General features: G+C 37.5%; 1 protein-coding gene across 2 annotated transcripts in view; it reads right to left on the bottom strand.

The window, feature by feature from the left end:
* VCAN (versican) overlaps nucleotides 1-21,711 on the bottom strand; it is a 113,666-nt gene that overhangs the window by 46,706 nt on the left and 45,249 nt on the right. The window contains exon 7 of one of the 2 annotated variants that reach the window (XM_026866583.1): nucleotides 11,021-14,254. In XM_026866583.1, coding sequence (XP_026722384.1) covers nucleotides 11,021-14,254 — 3,234 coding nt within the window. The remainder of the gene's footprint in view (nucleotides 1-11,020; nucleotides 14,255-21,711) is intronic. The other variant, XM_026866584.1, reaches the window with a different exon arrangement.

The raw sequence follows: 21,711 nt of genomic DNA, 5'->3' as shown, positions 1-21,711 counted from the left end.
AGGAAGGAAGGAAGGAAGGAAGGAAGGAAGGAAGGAAGGAAGGAAGGAAGGAAGGAAGGAAGGAAGGAAGGAAGGAAATCCTCCCTATGAAAAATGTATTTTGTTCTGAATAACTGTTCAAAGAACTAAAGTTATGATGATGATGATTACAGCACCTGATCTATGCCACAATTGTTGTTTTACAGAAGTTTATATATCTGTACTATTACTTACTATGATGCTTTTCTGACATTTTATTCCCTACAATTTTTCAAGCACCTCTCAAGTACCTCATAAGCACACTTTTAACTGAATGTCTGCACAAGCCCACTGGTCATGCTCCCAGCACTTAGAATCACAGCTGCTTAGATACACTGTTTGGCTGCGGTTCCTGCTCCTTTTGGGGAGTTCTTTAGAGCTATTAATCGTGTAGCAACACACACTCATTCTATCATGACAAATCTTTCTTTAAGCTTCAGTTTTCTTCATTGAAATATGACCAAAGCTTTGCTGGAATAGTCCACTGAAGGGTAGGTCACCCTTGTCCTAAACCCCTCTGCTTGTGCAAAATGGCTTGAGTTGCTACAGCAGTAGCAGTAGTAGTAGCTCAAGTGTACAGCAGTATCAGTAGTAACTCAAGTTACTACAGTATCTCTATAATATCTTAAATGCAAATATCTGTTTTAGAATATACAGTCAGATAGATTATGCATGTAAATATTGACATACATGGCACATGGATTTTTGCACACAGATCTGAGTCTTATGCTTTGCAAATATTACTCCAAAGATGCAGAGTGGATTCTGCACTTCCAATTTTAATGGAGTATTCTTAGCATCATCCATTGACTTGTGGGAAAAAAGTTGAAAAAATTTTACATTTAGCTATAAGACTTAATAAACATAATTGCTTTGGGTATTAAAAATCCAAAGCAGCCTAAGGATAAACTGGATTGTCAGTTAAACCAACGCAAGTTGTAAAAGCCCTACTGCTGCAGACAGAATGGCACAGTGTGACTCTCAGACACAATTTTAGGAAAAGGACTACAGAGACATATGCTTGAAAGCCTTTCAAAAAGTACTAAACAGTATCTTGATACATGCTTTCTACCTGGATCGACTTTTGGGGTGCCTTTGATCCTCACATTTTCCTGAACTCTGCAGAGACATGTGAACAGCAGATGAAATAAGAGCAGAGCAGAGAAGGAAGCCTGATGCAGCAAATACTCTAGATCAAGCTTATAACTGGAAAAGACTTATCTGAGAGCAAGCTGCAGCACACCTGTAAATATTTAACCATTTCATTGCTCAGAATTAGGAAAAGAACATATAACGCATACAGAGCATGATCTTTTTAACCATATAACCACATGTATATATAAAATGGTTTCATTTTTCTTTTAAGAGCAGGACATTTTCCATCTTTTTTTTTTCTTTTTTTCTTGGCAAAAAATGGAACATTTGTTCTGGACAAATATTAAGTTGGTTTTAGAAACACTTGGTTTTTGAAAAAGATATTTCTGTTGGACAATACTTGAGAACAAAAGTTTCAACCAACTACAGCTAAAAATGGATGCCTAGTTGTGGTAAACATGGTGTAGCACTAAAACAATGACAGAGGTGAGCAAACTTTTGACTACAAACCTATTAGTAGAAATTCCATCCTATACTAGCATGGTTATATGACTACTGAATCACACCTGACAGGTTCTGAATGTGGGCAGAATAAACTAAAAAAAAAGCATATAGCCCAAGAGCCAAATAATTCAATTAAGGTAAGAATAAATAAATGATTGAGTAGCATTTTGGAGACACAGAAATACTTCAGTTTCTTTGATTTTCATATGTTCCTTCTTCACGTACTGTAGAGTATACCACTAGTTTACGCCCTCTTAAGTCATCTGGTAATGCTGATAACACAACACCATGCTAAACTGCTATCCACTGAGTGCACTGTAATGCTCAGCAGTGTTTCTCACTTGGCAACGCTGGACTCCTACATCCAACACCCACAAACAGCAAAGACAAACATCAGTGTCGTCATTACCTATCGCAATTTAGTAATTTCCAAACTGTGATGATTTTGACATTAGTGCCCTTCTCCCTCCTGGCATTAAATCAGTCAAATTTAGCTGTTGTTCAGATTATTAGTCCAAGAAATTCTGTGGGAACTTTGGTTTCTTCAAGCACAAATAGGAGTGAGGCAAAAGACACTGTGACCACTGAAAACCTTTTTCTAGATCCACTCACCATTACAACCCCATTATTGCTATCTGGTTTCACCAGAGGGTATATCCTGTGGTCTTTAGCCTTGCCTATCAGTTGGAAAGAATGTACACAGCATTTCTAAAGGACTCAAGATTTTGCTTGTAATATTTAATATTTAACTAAATGTGTCACTGGAAACTCACTACAAGCCTGACTATTAAATACAAGAGTAACCCAAGAATCATTTCTGTCACCACTCCCAAGAAAAGAAAACAATAGTGTAGACAAAATCCACAATAAAATCTTATAAAAAATTCCCAGTGTTACTCTATATACATACAGACATATTCTTTGCTGTTCTTTTGGAAAAAAAAAATTACATCAAATACATGGAAATTCTTCTAATGCCAAAAACCTACCACTGAAACTATGGAACTCTCACTTGATGAGGTACTACATGAAAAATCAGATTATAGTTAAAAAAGTTAAAAATTAGTGTTTCTTATGCACTCCTTAAGCTAATGCTAGGTAACAAAAAAGTAATGAAGTACAGCAGAGGTTACACCAAAGCAGGCACAGACGACTGGTAGATAAGACTGGTCCTGATCAGGAACAAAATTACAACTGCAGTTTTCCTCCCTCAGGGATTTAAACTCTAGTCAATAATGAAGAGAAATTTCTATACATTTTTTTTTTTTTTTATACTGAGTTGTCCTCATTTAGGCTATATAGCAATATGGGACAGGTCAGATAAATCCTAATAAAATTTATTGATGAGTTTTTCAAAGAATATGAACTACTCCATAGAAAAAGATAGAAAAGATTTCAACTTCATGTTCCCAAAGGTGACACAAAATATACAGCAGACACTCTGAAGATATCCTGATTTGTGCCAGGAAATAATTCACAAGTATATTGAAAGACACCAGAGGGCATTATGTATATTATTGATCAAATTTATCATCTATACACTTCCAAAAAGAGGCGATAGAAAAAGACTAGGTGGATTAGCAGGGATTAATTCAATCATTAAATCTAAAATATGCAAAGAACAACTGCAAAAAGACCACCAAAAACTACATACTGAAAAAGAATAGCCAATAGTGCTATTTTATCAGACTGATTATCAGTTGATCCATCGTAAGGGAATGACTCTCTATTAAGATCTTTAGCCTTTGAGACATTTATAAGAATATTTTTATTTACATTTCCAGGATCACATCCTGTATTTACTCAGAGTTTCACTGTATCCAGTGAATCATTTTATGTTAAGTAAGAGCATATAGATAATATTTTCTGAAAGTGGCAAGAAAGTTGATACCCTCATCATAAATACAAAGATTTGTTATCATCTGGATACTTTCAGAAAACCACTTTCCTCAAAAAAAAAAAAAAAAAAATTCATACTGTGTTTCCATGTAAAAGACAATTCATCTTTTCTGCAATAGGATTTCTTAAGACTTTCTCCACATGTAAACAAAGCTTCTAAAAGGATTCCTCTCCTTCACAGCAGAAGTATGAAAAACTACATTGTACCTATGAATAAAATTCCTTCATTTCCCTCATGAATAAACAAAGAGCTATATGAAAGCTAGAAATGTGTAATCCCTATGTCTAGATCTGAGACGTTTCCTTGGAAACAATGCAAAAACAGCAGGGAATGTGTAGGCATCCTCTGAACAGTATTTAATGTGAGGGCACTGTTCCTTGTATCTATGGCAGTCTATAAAGGAATGTGAAAAAAAGAAATTGTTCTATAATAAGTCTTCAGGAAGAGCCAGCAATAGTGGCCTAAAGACTACTTATTAATCCACAGTCTTAGCTTCTTGTGAAACTTTCTAAGTATCAAGTTTCAGCTCTGTTGGATATGGGGTTGGTTTTTTCTTTTTCTTTGTTTTGGAAAAAGGAGCAGTGTTCAAAAATCTTGAATTTATTACAATTACTCGTTTTTTAGGGCTTGCTTTCATACAGGGCATCTTTGCCATTGCATTTTAAATACGAGTCCAACCTATTTTAAAAAGCCCTTCACAGCACCAGTACAATGTGAGTATTCTAATATAGAAAAATTCCAACTGGTTTAATTAAGAAACATGTCTATTAGTTTGGGTTAAATACGTGAAACAGATTTGTTCTGAAGGAAAAAATTGCCTTGTTAAAGAATGAATCAGTTTTAAGTTTTAAGTCTTATGAAGACATTCTGATAAGTATCATCCCCACATCCCCATAACAATTCTGCTCTCAATCACCTCATTGGAATTACTATGGTGTAGCTACACTGGGCAAGATGATATCAGAATCTGTCCATGTTACTTTGCATTTAACACTTCAGTTACTCTAGACAAAACAAGAACTTGGCCATCTCTGTGCCAAACACAGAGATTCCAGACTTTCAGTGCATGAAAATGACTTGAGTAGCTACTGGACATTGACAAACATGTTTCATTTGGAAATGTGATTCAAAAGCACTAGGTGATTTTCTTTCTTAGCTGAACACGCAAGCCCATGTGACTCAAATCAAAACACTACCAGGAAGGACCTCATTACTAATTCAAACACTGAAATAAGACCATGTCCACTGACTGTAGCACACTCAGGGCAGCAGGGAATGTGGTCTTTCTCCAGGGTTGATGAGGAGCAGCAGCTGCCACAGTAATATCAGCTGGAACATTACAGTTAATAATGAGACAAGCCCAACCCTCCTCTAAATAAATAGGAGATTTTGCTTTTATTAAGACGGGAAGTTGGTTCAGCCCACATGAGGCCACTTCTGCTATTGCTTCAACATCCCACCAGAAATTAATTCAAGTGTCTAGTTGCGCAATACCAATAAACCTTGGCCACAGAACACCACGTCCAAATGCATACAAGTTGAAATGTACTCGCAATTTAAATGGTACTTTTCTGACCATAATGTTTAGGTAAATTTTTAACTCTTCACTTAAGTGCATGATGGTGATCTCAAGAATTAAGCATTTGCTAAGAAAGTTGAACGGCTTTCACTAGTGGGGAAGTCTTTTTTATACACACCCACTTGGGCGTGTTACCAGTCATCACGTAAAGAGGTTTCAGTAGCATATACTTTTCACTTGAGGAAAAACAAATGGTGCTTTGAGCACATAAAAGACAAAGTCTCTTCACCTTCAGAAGAATTCTCTCTGACACAATAATTAATACAGAATTTTTGAAAGGTACACCAAAAATAGCACGTAGCACATGTGTGTATACTACAAAGAACAGTGTCCACATAGATATTTGCCAGTGGGCATAAATAAATAACTTAAAAGAGAACAATGTGGGTACAGGTGCAGGCAGATACAAGCCTATAAGCTGCATGCTTTTAAACTGGCTCTATTGCAAGTGAGGTGCTGTCTGGAAATGGTGTTGTGAGGCATTCTGCTCCTGTCCCTCCACGCCATCGTCTGGTCTGGCCATAGCACCACCCTGACACCCACAGCCTAAGGAATAGAGCCAGTGTCTTGCCTCCCAGCATGCTTCCAGAGCACTTCCACTCTCCCACGCATACATTCCCCTCAGAAGTTAGCAAAATGAAAGCTGAAAGGGGACATGGTTATTCTCTATAACTGAGCAGAGAAATAAAAGTATCAAGGGATAAGTGTCAGGAAGAAAAAAGACCTATTCAAGCTAAAGACAATGCTGGCAAGAATAAACACGGGCATGAACTGGCCAAGAAGCAATTCAGGCTAGATATTAGATTCAGACTTAAAGAGGGCCATGATGATCTGGGACAGCCCCCCAGAAGGAACTGTGAAGACAACAGGATTAAATTAATTTTAAAACAAGGCCTAAAATGGATCTGAAAAGACTATTCTACCTTTTTTGTTAAAGTTTATGACTATGACTCATTACTATTCTGCATTTCATTCAAATTTCACATGCCCTCTTACACTGCTAAGACAGAAATATGCATGTCAGGGAATTACATGTTGAAACACAAAGGTTTGTAACCTCTTTCCATAAAATTCCACATCTACAAAGCACAAGTTCCTGCAATTTCATTCTGTTCAAAGCTGGAGGGGACAAGAAACCAGACAGAGCTGGTGTGAGTCCCAGGGTCCAATAAGCACTTTGAAACATATTCACTAAGTAAAGACTTTTAAATGTCTCCAAAAAATGCAGGTGTGCAAATTACTCCTGATACAGACAGGAGTTATGTTTCTAGCATCCCCTCAACCACTGTTAAACAACACCCCCACAAGCATTTTTCAGCTCATAAAAGCTTTATGAGCTGAAAAGTTTCTTCAGATTTGGTTTGGGGTTTTTTTTCAGCTACTAATCCATTACCTTCCAGCAACAGCATCGGACCTCACCACTACAATACATAGGAGCTATGAGAACACAAAAGGGCCCGAGGTGGCAAGTTTTGCATCTTTGCAGTGAAAGACAAACTCCTCTGTCCTATCTGGTTACAAAGCTGATAACGTGATAATACATCACAGTGCAGGGCTATTTTACTTTTTCACTTTCACAACACATTCACGATCCCAAGGGAATGGGAATAGCCTGTTGTTCCACTCAAGTAAATGAAGTCCCAAGCTCCTTCCATTATGAAACATATGCATGGTCCTTTCTGTAGCATAAAAAGGGATGTTGCCCCATGCACAAATATATTTTCCTCATTAACTGGAACACCTGCCCTAGATCTGCCCATGTGCCATAGGCCCTCAGAAAAACCATGTCTTATATCCCTCATTAATTTGTGCACCTGCCTCACACTTGCTCACATGGAAGTATATGGATTGTTTGTACAATACATTTTCCCAGTGAAAACTGGTGTATTATACAAATAAGCAGCTTAATCCATTCAGCGGTGTGTTCTTTCTTATCAGCACTAGAGTGCATTTTCCAGAATTTAAGTTAATGAGCTTGACCGTCCACCAGGTCCCCAAATTAATTCTGTTTCCATGGGTAAATTTTTTTTGTCTAAAAGTAACTGAAACTTCCTTTATGAAAGTTTTAACTGATTGCAAGCATATATTTTAAAAAATAGGAGTAAGTCTATTTACCTTTTGGATGGCATAAGAAAATAAGTCCTCTAGGAGAAATGTTTTATGGTCTAATAAATTTAAGGGCTTTTTGTATATAAAAAAAAAAATTCTAAAATATTTAATAACATATTTCAGTTATGTATTGTATTACTGCATATTAAGGGAGGTGTGTATACCTAAGACAGCCTAAGAACTTTGCCCCCATATTTAATTGGACTCAACCTAGTCAACATTCAACGTCTTTCAAGTACAGCTTGAGTCTACACTAATAATGAAGAATAATATGCCCCACATTCCATACATCCATAACACATTCCATACATCAACAGCACATTCCAGCCAAAGACTTCAAAGCGCTTTAGCAAGGTTGGTGCCAGTTTAACAAGGGTTTGAGACTGAGAAGAAAGGCGCGAAAAATCCTTCCCTCTTCTACCTCTACCAGCGCACGGCCACAGGTGAACTCAGCAGAGACAGAGCAGCGATGGACTGCTCTCGCCTCACTTCCCCGGGCGGCAGGACACACACCGATCGCAAAGGGACTCCTGTGCTGCAAGGGATATGCTCGGTCCTACTCGCTGGGAACTGCTAAAAATGTTTGCATCTCTCAAAACTCCATTCATTTGGCATGACCCTTCTCTTCCGCATGGAGTATAAATATTGTTCATAACTAACAAAGCCTAATAGCACCTCCGTGGAGCACTTAAAGATTATTATGTCTGCACTACAGATGGTAAATGGAGCTGCAGAGAGTAATATTTAGCTGTGTCAGTAAAATAGCAAGTTTCTACTGTAATTAAGTGATATGGCTGATAGGAAACAAAACATGGTACCGTGTTTCCACTGAGCCCTGCTTCACTATTAAACTGTTGCTTCTGGCAAAAGCTGAATAACAAGGAGGTGAAGAAAGATGGGGAAAAAAAAAAAAAAGTAATCTCATAAATATTTCCAACACTTGTACATACAGTAAAAGGAAAACATTATATTAATTTACACACAATACTGTTTATACAGCAAACCTTGCATTATTATTCCTATTTGAAACAGCTATTATTCAAAGTGCTTTGTTAAAAAAGTTATCATTTCTTATGAGGCACTTCTGCACTCTTGACTTGAAAATCATGAAGGCTTTTGCTTATAACCCTCACCGATTATTTTATTTAAAAACATTAAGCTATATGACACTGTAAACATGCCAAAACGAAGAAGGAAAAGCTTTTGTTTTATCAGAGATGTGATGTTGAAAACTGTATTTCTTGTTCCCATTTATCTGAGAACAAAAAGCCGAAGGTACAGTTTATGTAGTTCCTGTATGACTGCATATCAGTTTTCAAACAGTGATAGCACAAGAAGTTGAACTATGTCCTAGTAAAATGTGTATGCTAGTAATATCTGCCAAATTAATTCCTCTTCAGCACCTCCTATACACATTTTCCTCATCACAAAGGAAAGTTTACGGACTGAGGAACAATGAAAAATAACTGATCTTGACAGGATTTTTCAGATGCAGTCTTTCATTTCTGGAGAAAGACAAGCAAACAGTCATCCGAATCCTCACACAGAACAAATCTTTGGCAGCTCTAACTTAACTTGTGGTAAGTAGGTATAGGACGCTTTTCTCTGCGGATAGCTAAATGGAGGGATTTCCACTGTCAGATTCTGAAAACAGAAAAATAAAGAAAACTCCTTTTTGGCCTTGCACTAGATACACGATAAATCCCTTTATGTTTAAAGAGAATACAGGTGCTACCAATGGAGAATTTAATAATATTTCAAGAATAATATTTTTCTAGGCTGCCAGACTAAATAATTCCTAAAAGCAGAATTGTAAGGATGTATAGCATTAAGTCTGCTTATAAACACCCACACACACATGCACATAATATACCTGGAAAATGAACACACAGCTTTAGAAAGTTTGTGAAGATGCAGAAAGAAAATCTTGAAGAAAGTCTGTCCTAAGGACTTGATCATCCAAGTGAATGCAGGAGTACCTAAGAAGAGTAGCTATGCATTGACCCACTGTCCTTTAGATAATCTACCTCGAACTAATTCCTGATTTAACAAATCACAGCACCCACACCATTCTGAAAAAAAATGTAACATAAGATTCTCCTTGATGTATATTCAGACAAATCCTGAATCATATACCTTGTCCACTATCTGAAGAAAACACCAAGATTCCACACCCTGTCAAGCCATCCTACTTCTCTCCATCCTCCCTCAATATACACCTGCCCAGGACAACCCACTTATGCAATAAAATGTATTATAACTCAACAAAATACACAGAAAACTAGTTCACTACAACACAGTCCAGCTATTGATTTTAAAGCTGAATTAACCAAATGTCCACAGGTATAAAAGTATTTAATATACTGCTTTACTCTAGTCTTCAGAAATTACACTTCTGTTCTGACTTACCGGACTTGTCTCATTTAATTTAGACTTCCAAGACACTGACAACTAAAGCTTCAGATAATATACTACAGAAAAAAAAAATAGTGTTTAAATTTTAAAATAACAGAAAGTTTTCTGAAATAGAAGGTTAAGCTACCACTGATACTTGTGCAGTTTTACATCTTACAAATATAAAGTGGGATAATGAGCTTAAAGTGAATAAACATACAAAATCCACTGTATGCGAAGTCCAATAGTGACATGGCACATCTCAAGGAAACTACTTCTGCCTCTTGATTTTTGAATAAAAGTCTACCAAGCACAAACCTGATAAAACCAACCAAAAAAACTTCCGTAAATTATGAATTCTGTTGGATAAGTTCTTCAAATATATGGATATTATGGCTGAGAACCAATGAGAAAACAGTTTGTTATTTAACCATTCAAAAGCATAGAGTTAAGGTATATAAGACATAAAATTAATTTTTACTGTGTTCCTTCAAAAAAAAAAATATAAAATAACTATTAAATAATTAAGCAGAAGGCAACATTGAACCTAATAGATATTCTGAGCTTTATCCTTTTTACCAGTTGTTTCACACTTCATTTTAAACAATAAGGTTTTACCAAGACATCTTAAATAGTAGGCAGTTGACAGGCTTCTTTAATGTTAAATTGCATAGCCTTCAGCTATTGCATTATGGAGACATATTCGTCATAAAACTCAACAGTTCATTGCTACTTCAGGACTCTTTGTTCTGGATACCCATGGAATTGAAGCTACATACACATGACAGTGCCATCAGCTAAAAAATGCAACGAAACTAAAAACTATGTCAATTTGCATCACAGATTCTGTAAAACAGATTAAAAAAATATTATGATATGCTACAAAAACTTGCAGAAACCCTTCCACCAAATCACAGGAAGTCCACTTGTGGACACAGTAGAGTGCCTTACTCTTTTTTAGCTGACTACACTGTACATGACATTGTTAATTGCTGCAGACTAATGGAATGTTAAAATAATCTAGTGCTTCGTTTAGGACTAGCAATGCATGGAATGGAAGCTGTGAAATTAAAATGCTTGTTTCACAGATAGCTGAAGTTAAATCAGTGACTTGACAACATTAAATAAGAAAATTGGACTATAGCCATTATGACTTTTAAGAGCAAATACAACAGTTTCATATTCATTCTAACATAGAAAATGATCTTACCCCAAACTATATATATAACACATTTCTGAGGTTTTTTGATGGATAGAAAAATAGACCTACCAATATTTAGTAACTTGCTGTCTAGATAAAACTTCTACTTTGTATCTTTCAGTGATCCAATAAACATCTCCATTATATGCTAAAGTACACCAGTTTGTTAGGATAAACTGTCCATTCTGATGGACTGCAGATCTAAAAGGCAAAATCTTACCTGTATCATTGCCTGTGATTTGAATAACATACAATCTTATGTCATTTCCACTATCAGGGTGTGAAGTAGAAGGAGACACCTCTTGAGGTTGTAAAGCCTCTGTGGCCTCCTTCACTTTGGGTGGTGTAGTAGGTCGTGCAACTGCAGTAGCAGTTGGTGCTGTGAAATATTCCTTATCGATTTCTGGTTCTAACATCTTTCCTGTCAGATCGTCATCAGCAGTGGCTTTACTTGGAGAAATAGATTCATCAATTACGATGATGTCATTGCTTGTTACCTCTTCTTCTTCCTCAGGAATGATGCGTGGTGACTTTTGAGTAACAAAAGGTTTGAATGCTGAAGTAGGCTGAATTTTATCTAGAGCACTAATGGAAGGTGTTGTTACATCACTGAGAATTGTTGCTTTATCTGTTGCATTAGCTGAAAATACAGCTGGTTTGATTTCTTCGGGTTCTTCTGATATTCCTGAACCTTCCAGAGTTTGGCCTGGAGAAGCTCCCAAAGTCAGAAGAGTAATAGTTTCCTCAGTAGAATGACCTGTTGGCATTGTGAGGGGGGGCAACACAGATTCCCAGCTCACTACATCACTGTCTTCTCCTCTGGTGGGGGTTCCTCTGCTTACATACATTTTTGCTTGAGTACCTGCTGTTATAGGCATCACTTCAGTGACATTCTCTTCTTGATCAATAGCAGTTTCAACTTTTGGAGTCACTGTGAGATGCAAGGTCCTGGTGCTGGTTTCATCACGTCCCAGAACTCTTCCATAATCTGTGAGATCCACTGCAGGCACTGATACTTTGGTTGCTGGATACGTCTCATCATAAGCTGAACCTGTCTCATCCTGTTTTTCTTGAAAAGTCGTTTGAGATGACTGAGATCCTGGTGCCGTCTTTTGTTCCTGTATTTGGACAGATGTCACAGATAAGGTAGACTCTGTGGCAGTATCCTTATCTTGATCTTTCAAGGAGAATTCCTCGGGGAACAACTCACTATCTTTTGCAGTTGTTTCTGTTGCTTCTGTATGAAAGACACCATCTAAAGGAGTCTGATCAGTAACTGGCATATCTCTAGTGACCTCACTCTCTACAGTAACCGGAACTAGGGAAGCATCATGTTCTTTCTGTGGAACTGTAGTATCTACCTTTGTTACATTTGTAAATATAATAGATCCCTTTGTCCCTCCAAAACCAGCTGATGGAGTTCCTTTTCTGTCTTGAAGTGTTGCCACTGACTCCTCAGTTGATGTCTCAATGCTTGTCTGGCTTTCCTCTGTCACTGTGTGTTTTGAGACTTCCATTTCAGTAGGGATTGAGACTTCCATTTCAGTAGGGATTGAGACTTCCATTTCAGTAGATACTTCTTCAGTAGGCGTTGCTACCAGTGTCTCAGTAGCCTCTCTTTGTTCAGCTTCTGGGGTAGGAATGGACGTTTTCAGAACATACCCTGATGTTTCATCTCCTTCATGTTCAGTTACCTCCATGACTGCATGCATATCAGTTGGTAATACAGTAACACTTGAGAAGCCAAAAGACTTTATTGTTGCACTACTTTCATCCACTGATATTTTGGATACTGTGGTCATTTCCAGATCCAAAGAGCTGCTTGTGTGGGAGACACCCGTAGCATCTTTACTCTGATCAAAATCAGCTGATACAGATTCTTCATCACTTTTCATTTCTGCTGGCTCCATGCTTGTCTCAGTTTCATCTGTAACAGCTGAAATTGGAGCTTCTGGATGCTTTGTATATTCTGTAATTTGCCCTGGAGATGATGTAGGCTCCATTCCAGAGATACCATCTTCTGTATCTAACTCATGTATCCTCTTAGTATGAGATGACTCTTCTGTCATATACTCCTGATCTTTATCTGTTGGCAGCCACACACCAGAAGCTGGAGGAGCCTGTGTGAACTTCTCACTTGCAGAACGTTCCTCAGATTCTGCTGCAACATAAGTAGGAATGACAGTTGTGGCATGAGAGATCTTAACATCCATTGTTCTTGTTTCTGTCTCTTCTTTTTCCTGCTCCTCTAAAATGGCTGAACCTTCTGTTTGCTGAGATGAGTGGGTAACAGATGTGGTGTGTTCTCCAAAGTTTTGCAGGGAAACGGTGCTTCCTGGGAGAGCGTTGTCCTCAGATCCTGTTTGGTTAACAGCTGATACAGAAAAGGATACAGGTATTCCAGATGAGATGGTAGGCTGCACATCTCTCAGGTCCTCTCTGCTTCCTTCAGCTGATGCTTCATTTTCAAACACCACTGCAGAACTAAATTTAATGAATGGACTTGACTCATCTGTTGTAGAATATTGTTCAGTGGTTACTGCATGCTTCTCTACAGGTGTCTCTGATGCAGCAGGCACATCTGACTCTGGGACTCTACCAGTAGCCATGCCAGAAACTCTATCAGGCATAATGGTGTACATGCTCTCTCTGCCCTCCCCCTCTGTAGTGAGATCATACTGGTCAGTGAACAAAGATTTAGGGATTACAACAGTTGTAAGTTTCTTGTCAGATTTTGCCTCCATTGACTTTTTTGTGGGTTCTTTTGTTGAGTGAGCACCAAGGTACATATTCTCTTTTGTTAGTGAAACTGAAGTCCCTGTCCTGGGAAACTCTCTCCGAGAAGGTGGTGACAAGCTATCTGTAGCTGTCATCTTAGGACCCACTTCTATTTGTTCAGTCTGATTATCAGCATCGTGTTTGTGTGTATCTCCTGCTTCAGTATCTTCCCACAAACCAGTGGAACTCTTAGCTACAGCTGTGCTATCCTGAAAAATTACAGAGGTCAAGAAAGCGTCCTCAATGCTTTCAGACCTACCTTGTTCCTCGGGCAATTCTGCTTCAGTGTAAGTGTGCTCCAGTTCCAAAGCTGCAGATGTACTCTCTGTTAACCTAGGTGAAACATCATATTCAGTCCTCCCCAGTGTTTCGTAAGTGCTTATTTCGCCATCTGTGACAGTCTGAGGTAGAAGGGTGGTTAACTTAATGTTCTCCATAAGCACCTCCATTTCCCTTTTTTCCTCAGCCACATCAGTAGTCATTTTTGAATCTTCTGCAGTCTCTAGGGTGGTTTCCTCCAAAGCAGGGGCCTCTGTTTTGGTGACAGCCACTTCAGTAATCGAAGTCTCAAAAACAGGAGGTTTAAGAGTAACTTTAGCAGATGACAATTTCACACTGTCAGTTTTCAGAGATGTAATCAGCTTAACAGTTGTGGGCTCTGTTATGACTTTTTTACCTTAAAAAAAGAAAAAAATAAATTAAGAAATCATTCAGTCAGAACACAAACAAATGTTACTTTAATTCAGCTTGAATGTTCCCAAAAAAAAATAAATGTTACACTGAGAAAAAAGGTCAAAGGCTTTAGATAGTTGATTAGCCTACAATAGAGCTCTGAATGACATAAAATAATACATTATAAATCTGCACAACATCTAACCTTAAGTCAGATGAAAGGAGAAGAGTAGCAATATTCTTCATATTCATTGTTTATATATTTACCACTAGAAGTCCTCGTATTATACAAGAACCCTTCAGACTGCTAAGTACCTATCAGGGAATATAGAAGTTTATTTCATGAAGTCATGAATGAGTGGTACTGCAAACCTGTGGGTTTTCTTCAAAGCTTAGTATAACATAGAACTCAAATGTATAAAGGGAGTGAAATACCACTTTAGTTTATTTTCAGAACTTAATTATAAATTGCAGAAAGGAAACTTCACTAGAGGAGAGGATGCTTAAGCAACAGGAACAAACATGCCATCGGAAAGTACTGATTTACAATGCCTCAAGAGCTGCTGCCCGGTATATAATTATAACAAGAGAAATATATTATGGGGAAAGGTGAGAACAGTAAACTGTAAGATCATAAACTTAATACTATAATGATGTTGATCTTTGGAAAACACTTCAAAGATATACATCTGAAACTCCTTCACACACAAAAGTGCTTCTATGGGAGGGTTGAACATGAAAAGGCACAGTGTTGAACCCTCTGAATGATGGCAAGAGTAAGGAGGTAGCTATCCTAGATTTACAAGAGACAAAAAGGTCTTTACAGTGACCTAACTGTGATGTCTTAAAGATTCTTGCTGCCTTATGCCTTGTCCACTCCTCCTGCCCTAGATTTCCATCCTATCTGAGGAGGAAATGTGTGCCAACAACCATGACACTGCAAAGTCTGGTATCTCATTTTAAACTCCTAAAGAAGGTGAGCTTGTGCTCAGAAAACAGGATTGACTTGGGAAACGCCATGGGTACAGACATCCCCATTTCTGTTGGTTCTTCCAAGTCAGTAATCTTCAGAACAGCAATGGGAGCAGACAGGTGGAACATATGAACGTCTCAAGTGACTGAGAGTCAAAAGTCTTATATGGACACAAGCAAAGAACAAAATACAGTCCTTTAAATTACACTAAGCATATGAAGAATGCATTAAACTGGGTGTGTATGTGAGGACTAACTGCTCACTAGACACAACTAAATGTATAGCTACTTGCAAAATAAAATATTGCTCAATTTCTAACAGAGCAAAGAAGTCTATTTCCCTAACATTCAGAGATCAAACCAGTTATGACATTTTAGAATAATTTAATCCAAAGGCTCATAATTGTGAGTTAATAAAAGAGATCAGGAAACTACTCAATGAAAGGCATGAATACCAGTTATCATGGGAAAAAAGTGAGTTCTGAGATTGAGATTTTACTGCCTGGCATATGTGGATGAAGATGGTGCAGCCTCTAACTGACTCAAGACTTGCAGAAGTTGATGGTACGAGCAAAGAAGAGAAAGAAAATAAGTGAAACATTTAGAAAGACTCAACTTATTTGTGCAATGTCAGTTTATACTCAAGTATACGCAGTATGTATGCACAAATCAGTTTCTTTCACACACCCATGTCTAATTAGGTACCCCTTTGATACTTGTAGATATGAATTCTGCATGTGTAAGTTAGGGTCACACAAATATTTGTTTAGTTTCACACACCAAGCTTTGAAAATGTCACCTTTGCAAGAGATCTATTTTATTAACCCTGAATTAGACAGGTTTGCCAGATGATGGCTGATTAGGATTTCTAAAAGAACGGGGAGATTTACAGAGTAGGGAAATTAAGAAAAAGAGCTGATAGTTCAGTTTTCTTTAATGAGAAGTGTGAAAAGGAAATTGTGAGGGTAAGAAAATATGACGTCGCTATGTTTAGAAGTGGTGGTGTTCTTTGCCAGCAGAAAAGGAGTGGATTCTTTCCCCTACCATATGCTAAATATTTCTGTGGTTTTACTAAGGAGACTTAGAGCTACTTATATACTCTTTTTCTGTAGTGTATAACATTGAGTTGAGCAAGAAGGAGTAAAGTTCTTGGAATCCCACTAAGCAAAGCACAGCCTTAAGACAAGTGATTTTTGTGTTTTCAGTTTCTACAACCTAAAGTGGATTTTATTGTTCTTTTCAATAACTATGTAATTCAAATGTGAAATAGTGTTCACACAATCAAGAACCAACAAATTCTATTTTTTTTTTCCATCTCTACTTGCATGAAGATGATTTAAACTTCTCAACTAGGGAGTGAAGAATGCATCAAGTAAGTTAGCACTGTCACTCTGAGTGGTAGTTGGTAATTGTTAAATTTCTACCAAAGAATCCGCCAGTTTGCCTTACCAGCTCCTTTTTATGGCAAAATGGAAAAGAGAGAGAATAATCTCGTATTTTCCATTCTAACCATAGGATGAGTTTCCTTAATGCAGATTGAATTTGGTTTGCAACCCAGTTACTGTATTTTAAGAGACTATCAAGATCACTGAAAGAAGATGAAAAAGTAATGCTCTCTAAAAAAGCTAGACAAAATGAGGACATGAGAATAGTTTGAAATCTGGAGGAAAAAAAGGTAACCTTATTTCAATACTGCTGGGAGATTGTGTATACAACCATTTATGTACCCTACCCTACCAATTTCCAAGAAAAGTTTAGAAGTCCCAAAAGTTCACATATTTATGCCAGACATGCAGTTATTTGTTGTTCATGAGTCATTATCTGCTAATTACTTGATAATGTAGGTACACAATTATGAAGTAAACCTGAAAAAAACCCCACCAAGTGTATTTGATTTACTTACATTAGCAAGTGAATCAACAAATGCTAAATTCATATACTGCTGTAAGAAAAGCACATATTTTTAGAGTTTATCAATGAACATCCCCATTTTCTCCTGTGGAAACTGACACAGGGTTACCAGTATGCAAAGAGCAGTTCTGGTTAAAATCAACTACAGAACCTCTAGAAGTAATTTGTCATAAATACGATATATAAGATTTTTCATACAGATCATCCAGGTTTGCAAACTTATTTGAGTGGACCAAAATAAAAGGTGCTTCTTCAAGAAGAGATGTATCAATTACTTCTCTTTGTTTTGTTTGTTTGTTGTTGTTTGTTTGTTTGTTTGTTTTCTGTGGGAAGATAAAAAATCAAAGAGAAATTCACTTTTTTAAGACTGAACATCAGTTTGAACTGTTGTCCACTCAACCCAGATGTTTTGCATTACTGTACTCCTTGCATCATGTGTGCAATATGCTATCTCTTTTGTCCTTCTTCTGATTCAGGACATGAGGCAGATTTTCCTATCAAATTCATGAACATACTAGCAGTAAGAAAGCAAATTATCTCACCAACAGCTGCTCATTTCAAAGGCTATCTTGCAATATTTAACCGATTCCTTTTATAGGAAGAAGAACCTGCATGAAGTTGATTTTGGACGGAGTATATGACTTTGCAGAGATACTATATTTCTTCACTCTCTATTTCCTTTATGCTTTCACTGTACAGCATTTTCTTCCTTTTATCTCCCACCATTGTTTAAATAAGGATTCAAAATAATAAAGCAATATTACAACAATACTTTTTCAAGGATATCACACTACACAACTTTAGGCATGGTTTAACTTTGTGATTACCAAATAAGGATTTTAATATGTTCTGTGCTGCTTAATAATAATTTCAGGATATCTGGATGTACTTTCTGGAGGAGAAAATGTTTATTTGAAAGATATTATATATTATAATTTCTAGAAATGCATTTTCAGCATAACCAGTTCCACTAAACTTTTAGTCATGTGTCTAACTTGAATCACTTCAGCGGTTTCTCTGCACTCAGAAATACTGTTTGTGTATTTGTATTTAGTTATATATTTAAGAACCTGGAAGAACATAGATTCTACAGATAGAAAAAGAAACTGTCCTGAGACACTGACAAAAATGAAATCAACAAAAAAACCTGTTTCAAGTCAGAACAAAACCTGGAAATAATGAATACTTTCTGTGAATAACAGCCAAAATAAATTATTGCAAAGTATCAGTAACATTGAGACAGTCAAAACTGATGGTTTGACATCTTCCAGCCCATTTAGAGCATGATTCTTATGCAGAGAGGTTGCTTTGCTTAACTTTTACATATTTTTGCATGTTAATTTGTTTGTTGCCCTGTCAAGTTTGCTCTGTGTCTCTGTCCCTTCACAGCTACCAACCCTGGCAGAAAGGACAGTCTTGAACGCTCCCGTGACTCCAAGAGCTATGTCAGCTGGAGTTTAAATTACTGGCAGAACCTTCCAAACTGGACAAGAGTAAAAGAACGGATTTAAAAAAAAAATAAAATAAATTGGTGCTCTGAGTTACAGATTGAGCCAGAAACCTCTCATTATCACACTGAATCAGTTCTTGCTCATTCACTCGTTTCAGGAAGCAGAAAGGTGGACAGGGGATGTGAAGTTATGTTCATTACTTATGAGGTGTGTGGTGGCATAAGAAGGATTCAGAATCTGATACTGCACTTATAAGAGCTTCTCTATAACTCCAAGTGTATACTCCCACTTACTTACACTGAGTTTTGACATAAAAACTCAAGCCAAATGTAATGAGAAAAATAATATTAAAATCTAAATGCAGTATCCATTCCCAACTACAAAATATGTACAATATCAGAGAAAAATTAATGGGATTCTTAAAAAAATAAATAAATAAATAAATAAAATTAAAAGCTATTATTAGTCTATCTTATTTGTAAGGAAAAACTTAAAAATATAACAGAAGGTCATGCATCTTTTTCACACCATTGCCCAAGGTTCTTTCTTCCAGCTAACAAAACAGCAGAGGCAGCAGTTATATTAGCTCTGTGAACACAAACACTCTTAAGTAAAACCACTTGCTATTTCATAACTTCTGAAGTCAGATGGTTAAAGGGGAAAGGATATGTTATCTCCTGGTTTCCCCACATGCAAGTTTAGAACAAATTATAGCCTGTCAGTCTATTCACAAAAGAACAAAACAAAAAGCATTTATCTTTCCACATTATTTATAATAAAACTGCCAAAAAGGACAAAAAAAAATAATCAGTGAGCCTCTTTAGTCAGCTCTTCCTAATGAAATCTGTATCCCAGCACCAAATAAAAGCAACAATCTTTTCTTCCTGACCACAAAAAACAATTGAAGAAGAGAGACAAGATTGTCAGTCAGGTCAGGAATTGACAGCAAATTCTTGCTGTTTTGCTCTCCCCACATAGTGTGAAAGGACACAAAGTACCTGTATGTCCCATGTCCCAGTTCCCACAGCAGTGAGCAAAGGTCATAAGGAGCAAAACAAATTTATTTTTCATCTACCTAAAGGAATGGATCTTTTACTTCTTCACCTTGTTGTTCCTAATCCCGTCCTTGTTACCTGACCCATTCAGTGCTCTGAGGGATTGAAAGGAAAATGCCTCCAACTATGTCTTCTTTTTCTTTCCCTCTGTCCACAGTGGTTGCATTTAGGGACTATTCTTAAGGAAGCCAGTTTTGAATCACTTAGATAAACGCAAGTTCACTTGCTTTGGCAAAAGCATCATCTCTTCCTGAAGCTCCACCTCCTGAGCTCCAAACAGTTGCTCTGCATACACCAGTTTAATAAATCAGGTTCTGTTCATATTTAACACAGCATTTAGAAGGTCGTGTTACACCCAACCACCACCTCCTCCTTCTCAGGGTGAGGTACTAGTTAGGTCTAGTGAGGTCTACAGCATGGTCTGACTGGCATCTCAAAATTCCTTCACCTGAAATGCGACTGAAGCAGAGCGGGGTAAGAAACATGCTGCAAGCTGTTAGTGTGCACAGCCTCGGTGATGTTTGCCTGTTGCTATAAACCCAGCAAAGAGCCTCAGGGATTTATTCTTCCTATGTCTGGTCCAAGATATTACTGAAGATCTCTGCAGCTATGTAGGTCTTTCTAAACTGCATATCTGAGAGAAGCACAGAGATCTACCTTCTTAGCAAAATAATAAAAGCTAGAGAACAGTTATCTGGTGGTAGCTGCCTCAGTAAGGCAGCTTAAGCCCTTCGCATAGCTTCACCTTCACAGAGGGGAGCCAGTGGCCTTGTGTATGCTGTGGTCAGTGCCAGGGCCTTGAGATGCTTCTTTGCTCAAAGGCATTTTACCCATTCTGATAGTGGACTGGTGGAGGACGCTGGCTTTATTATAATACGTTCAGCACTCTATTGTGTTTCATCTAAGGTAAACTTTTTTTTGTTCTTTTTCTTCAGATAGACAATTCTGTTTCCTGGGTCACCACGCCCTATGTCTTCAGTATTCTGTGGCCATTTCCAAACTGATAAAAAATCCACAGATCTCCTGCAATACAGTCCTGACATCAGGCTGGAAATAATTCCCTCATCCAGAAAATAGCTGGGACATGTAGATACTGATGGTTGCTGTGGAGAAGGACAGAACTGCCTAGTTATTCAAAGTTTTCCAAACTAAGTCACATGCAGGAAAAGGGAAGACAGCACTTCTTCTGCCAGCTTTTGAGCTATGCCTAAAAATCTTATCCTTTCTCCTGCCAGACAAGTGGAAAAAAGTTGATGTTTTCTGAGCCTTAGCCTGCTACCATGGTGTCTCATGCTGTAGGACCTCCCACAGAAGGGGCTTTTTTCTCTTTCCCTGCTCTGAAGTCCTCCACAGAAGAGCACTGTTTGAAAGTTACCTTGCATTAGCAGACACCCCTGTCCTAGTGAAACACTCATACTCTGACTGACAAGAAACAGGGTTTGGTTGGAGAGGTTTTGGAGTGGGGAGGGGTGTGCAGAGTGACGATTATTCTCCACCTTCATCTTACAAAGGTCTGTCCTGCTACATACTATGAAGGTTGCTGTCTCCCAATTTTCTTCTATAAAAGTGCACTCTGATTTTGAGCTTTAGATGGATGAAACATCAAAGAAAGAGGCTGTCTGTCACAAGCAGCAGTTCACTTGGATACACTCTTGATAGATTTGTATTGAAACAATCAAAATTATGTGGAGTCCATTAATGAAGAACACATACAGCAACAGTGTCTCAGAACTGGAATTTTCCAATCTCCAGCTCAGATGAAATCATAATGCCAAACCAAAGTGGCATAACCAAAAAGAAACAACAAAGGTGCACGAAACAAAATCAAAATGAAAGAACAAATCTGAAACAAAATGGTCAAATCCAGAGCAAAACTGTCAACACATGTTTTGAGTCAAGCCAAAAATGTTTTCCGGAAAGATTTGCCAAAATCAATACAGGTCTATGAAAGAATTCAGCTTTAATCAGTGTTTCTCAGCAAAACACAGATTTATATTTCAAAAATTCAACCATCTCTGTATATGAAGTTGATCAAGTTCAGGCTTTCTGAAGGTATGCAAGACAAAAACTCT

The sequence above is a fragment of the Athene cunicularia genome (genome assembly GCF_003259725.1).
Source record: "Athene cunicularia isolate RWA chromosome Z unlocalized genomic scaffold, athCun1 chrZ_part3, whole genome shotgun sequence".
Taxonomy (NCBI): domain Eukaryota; kingdom Metazoa; phylum Chordata; class Aves; order Strigiformes; family Strigidae; genus Athene; species Athene cunicularia.
This window is presented reverse-complemented; position numbering and strand designations above follow the sequence as displayed.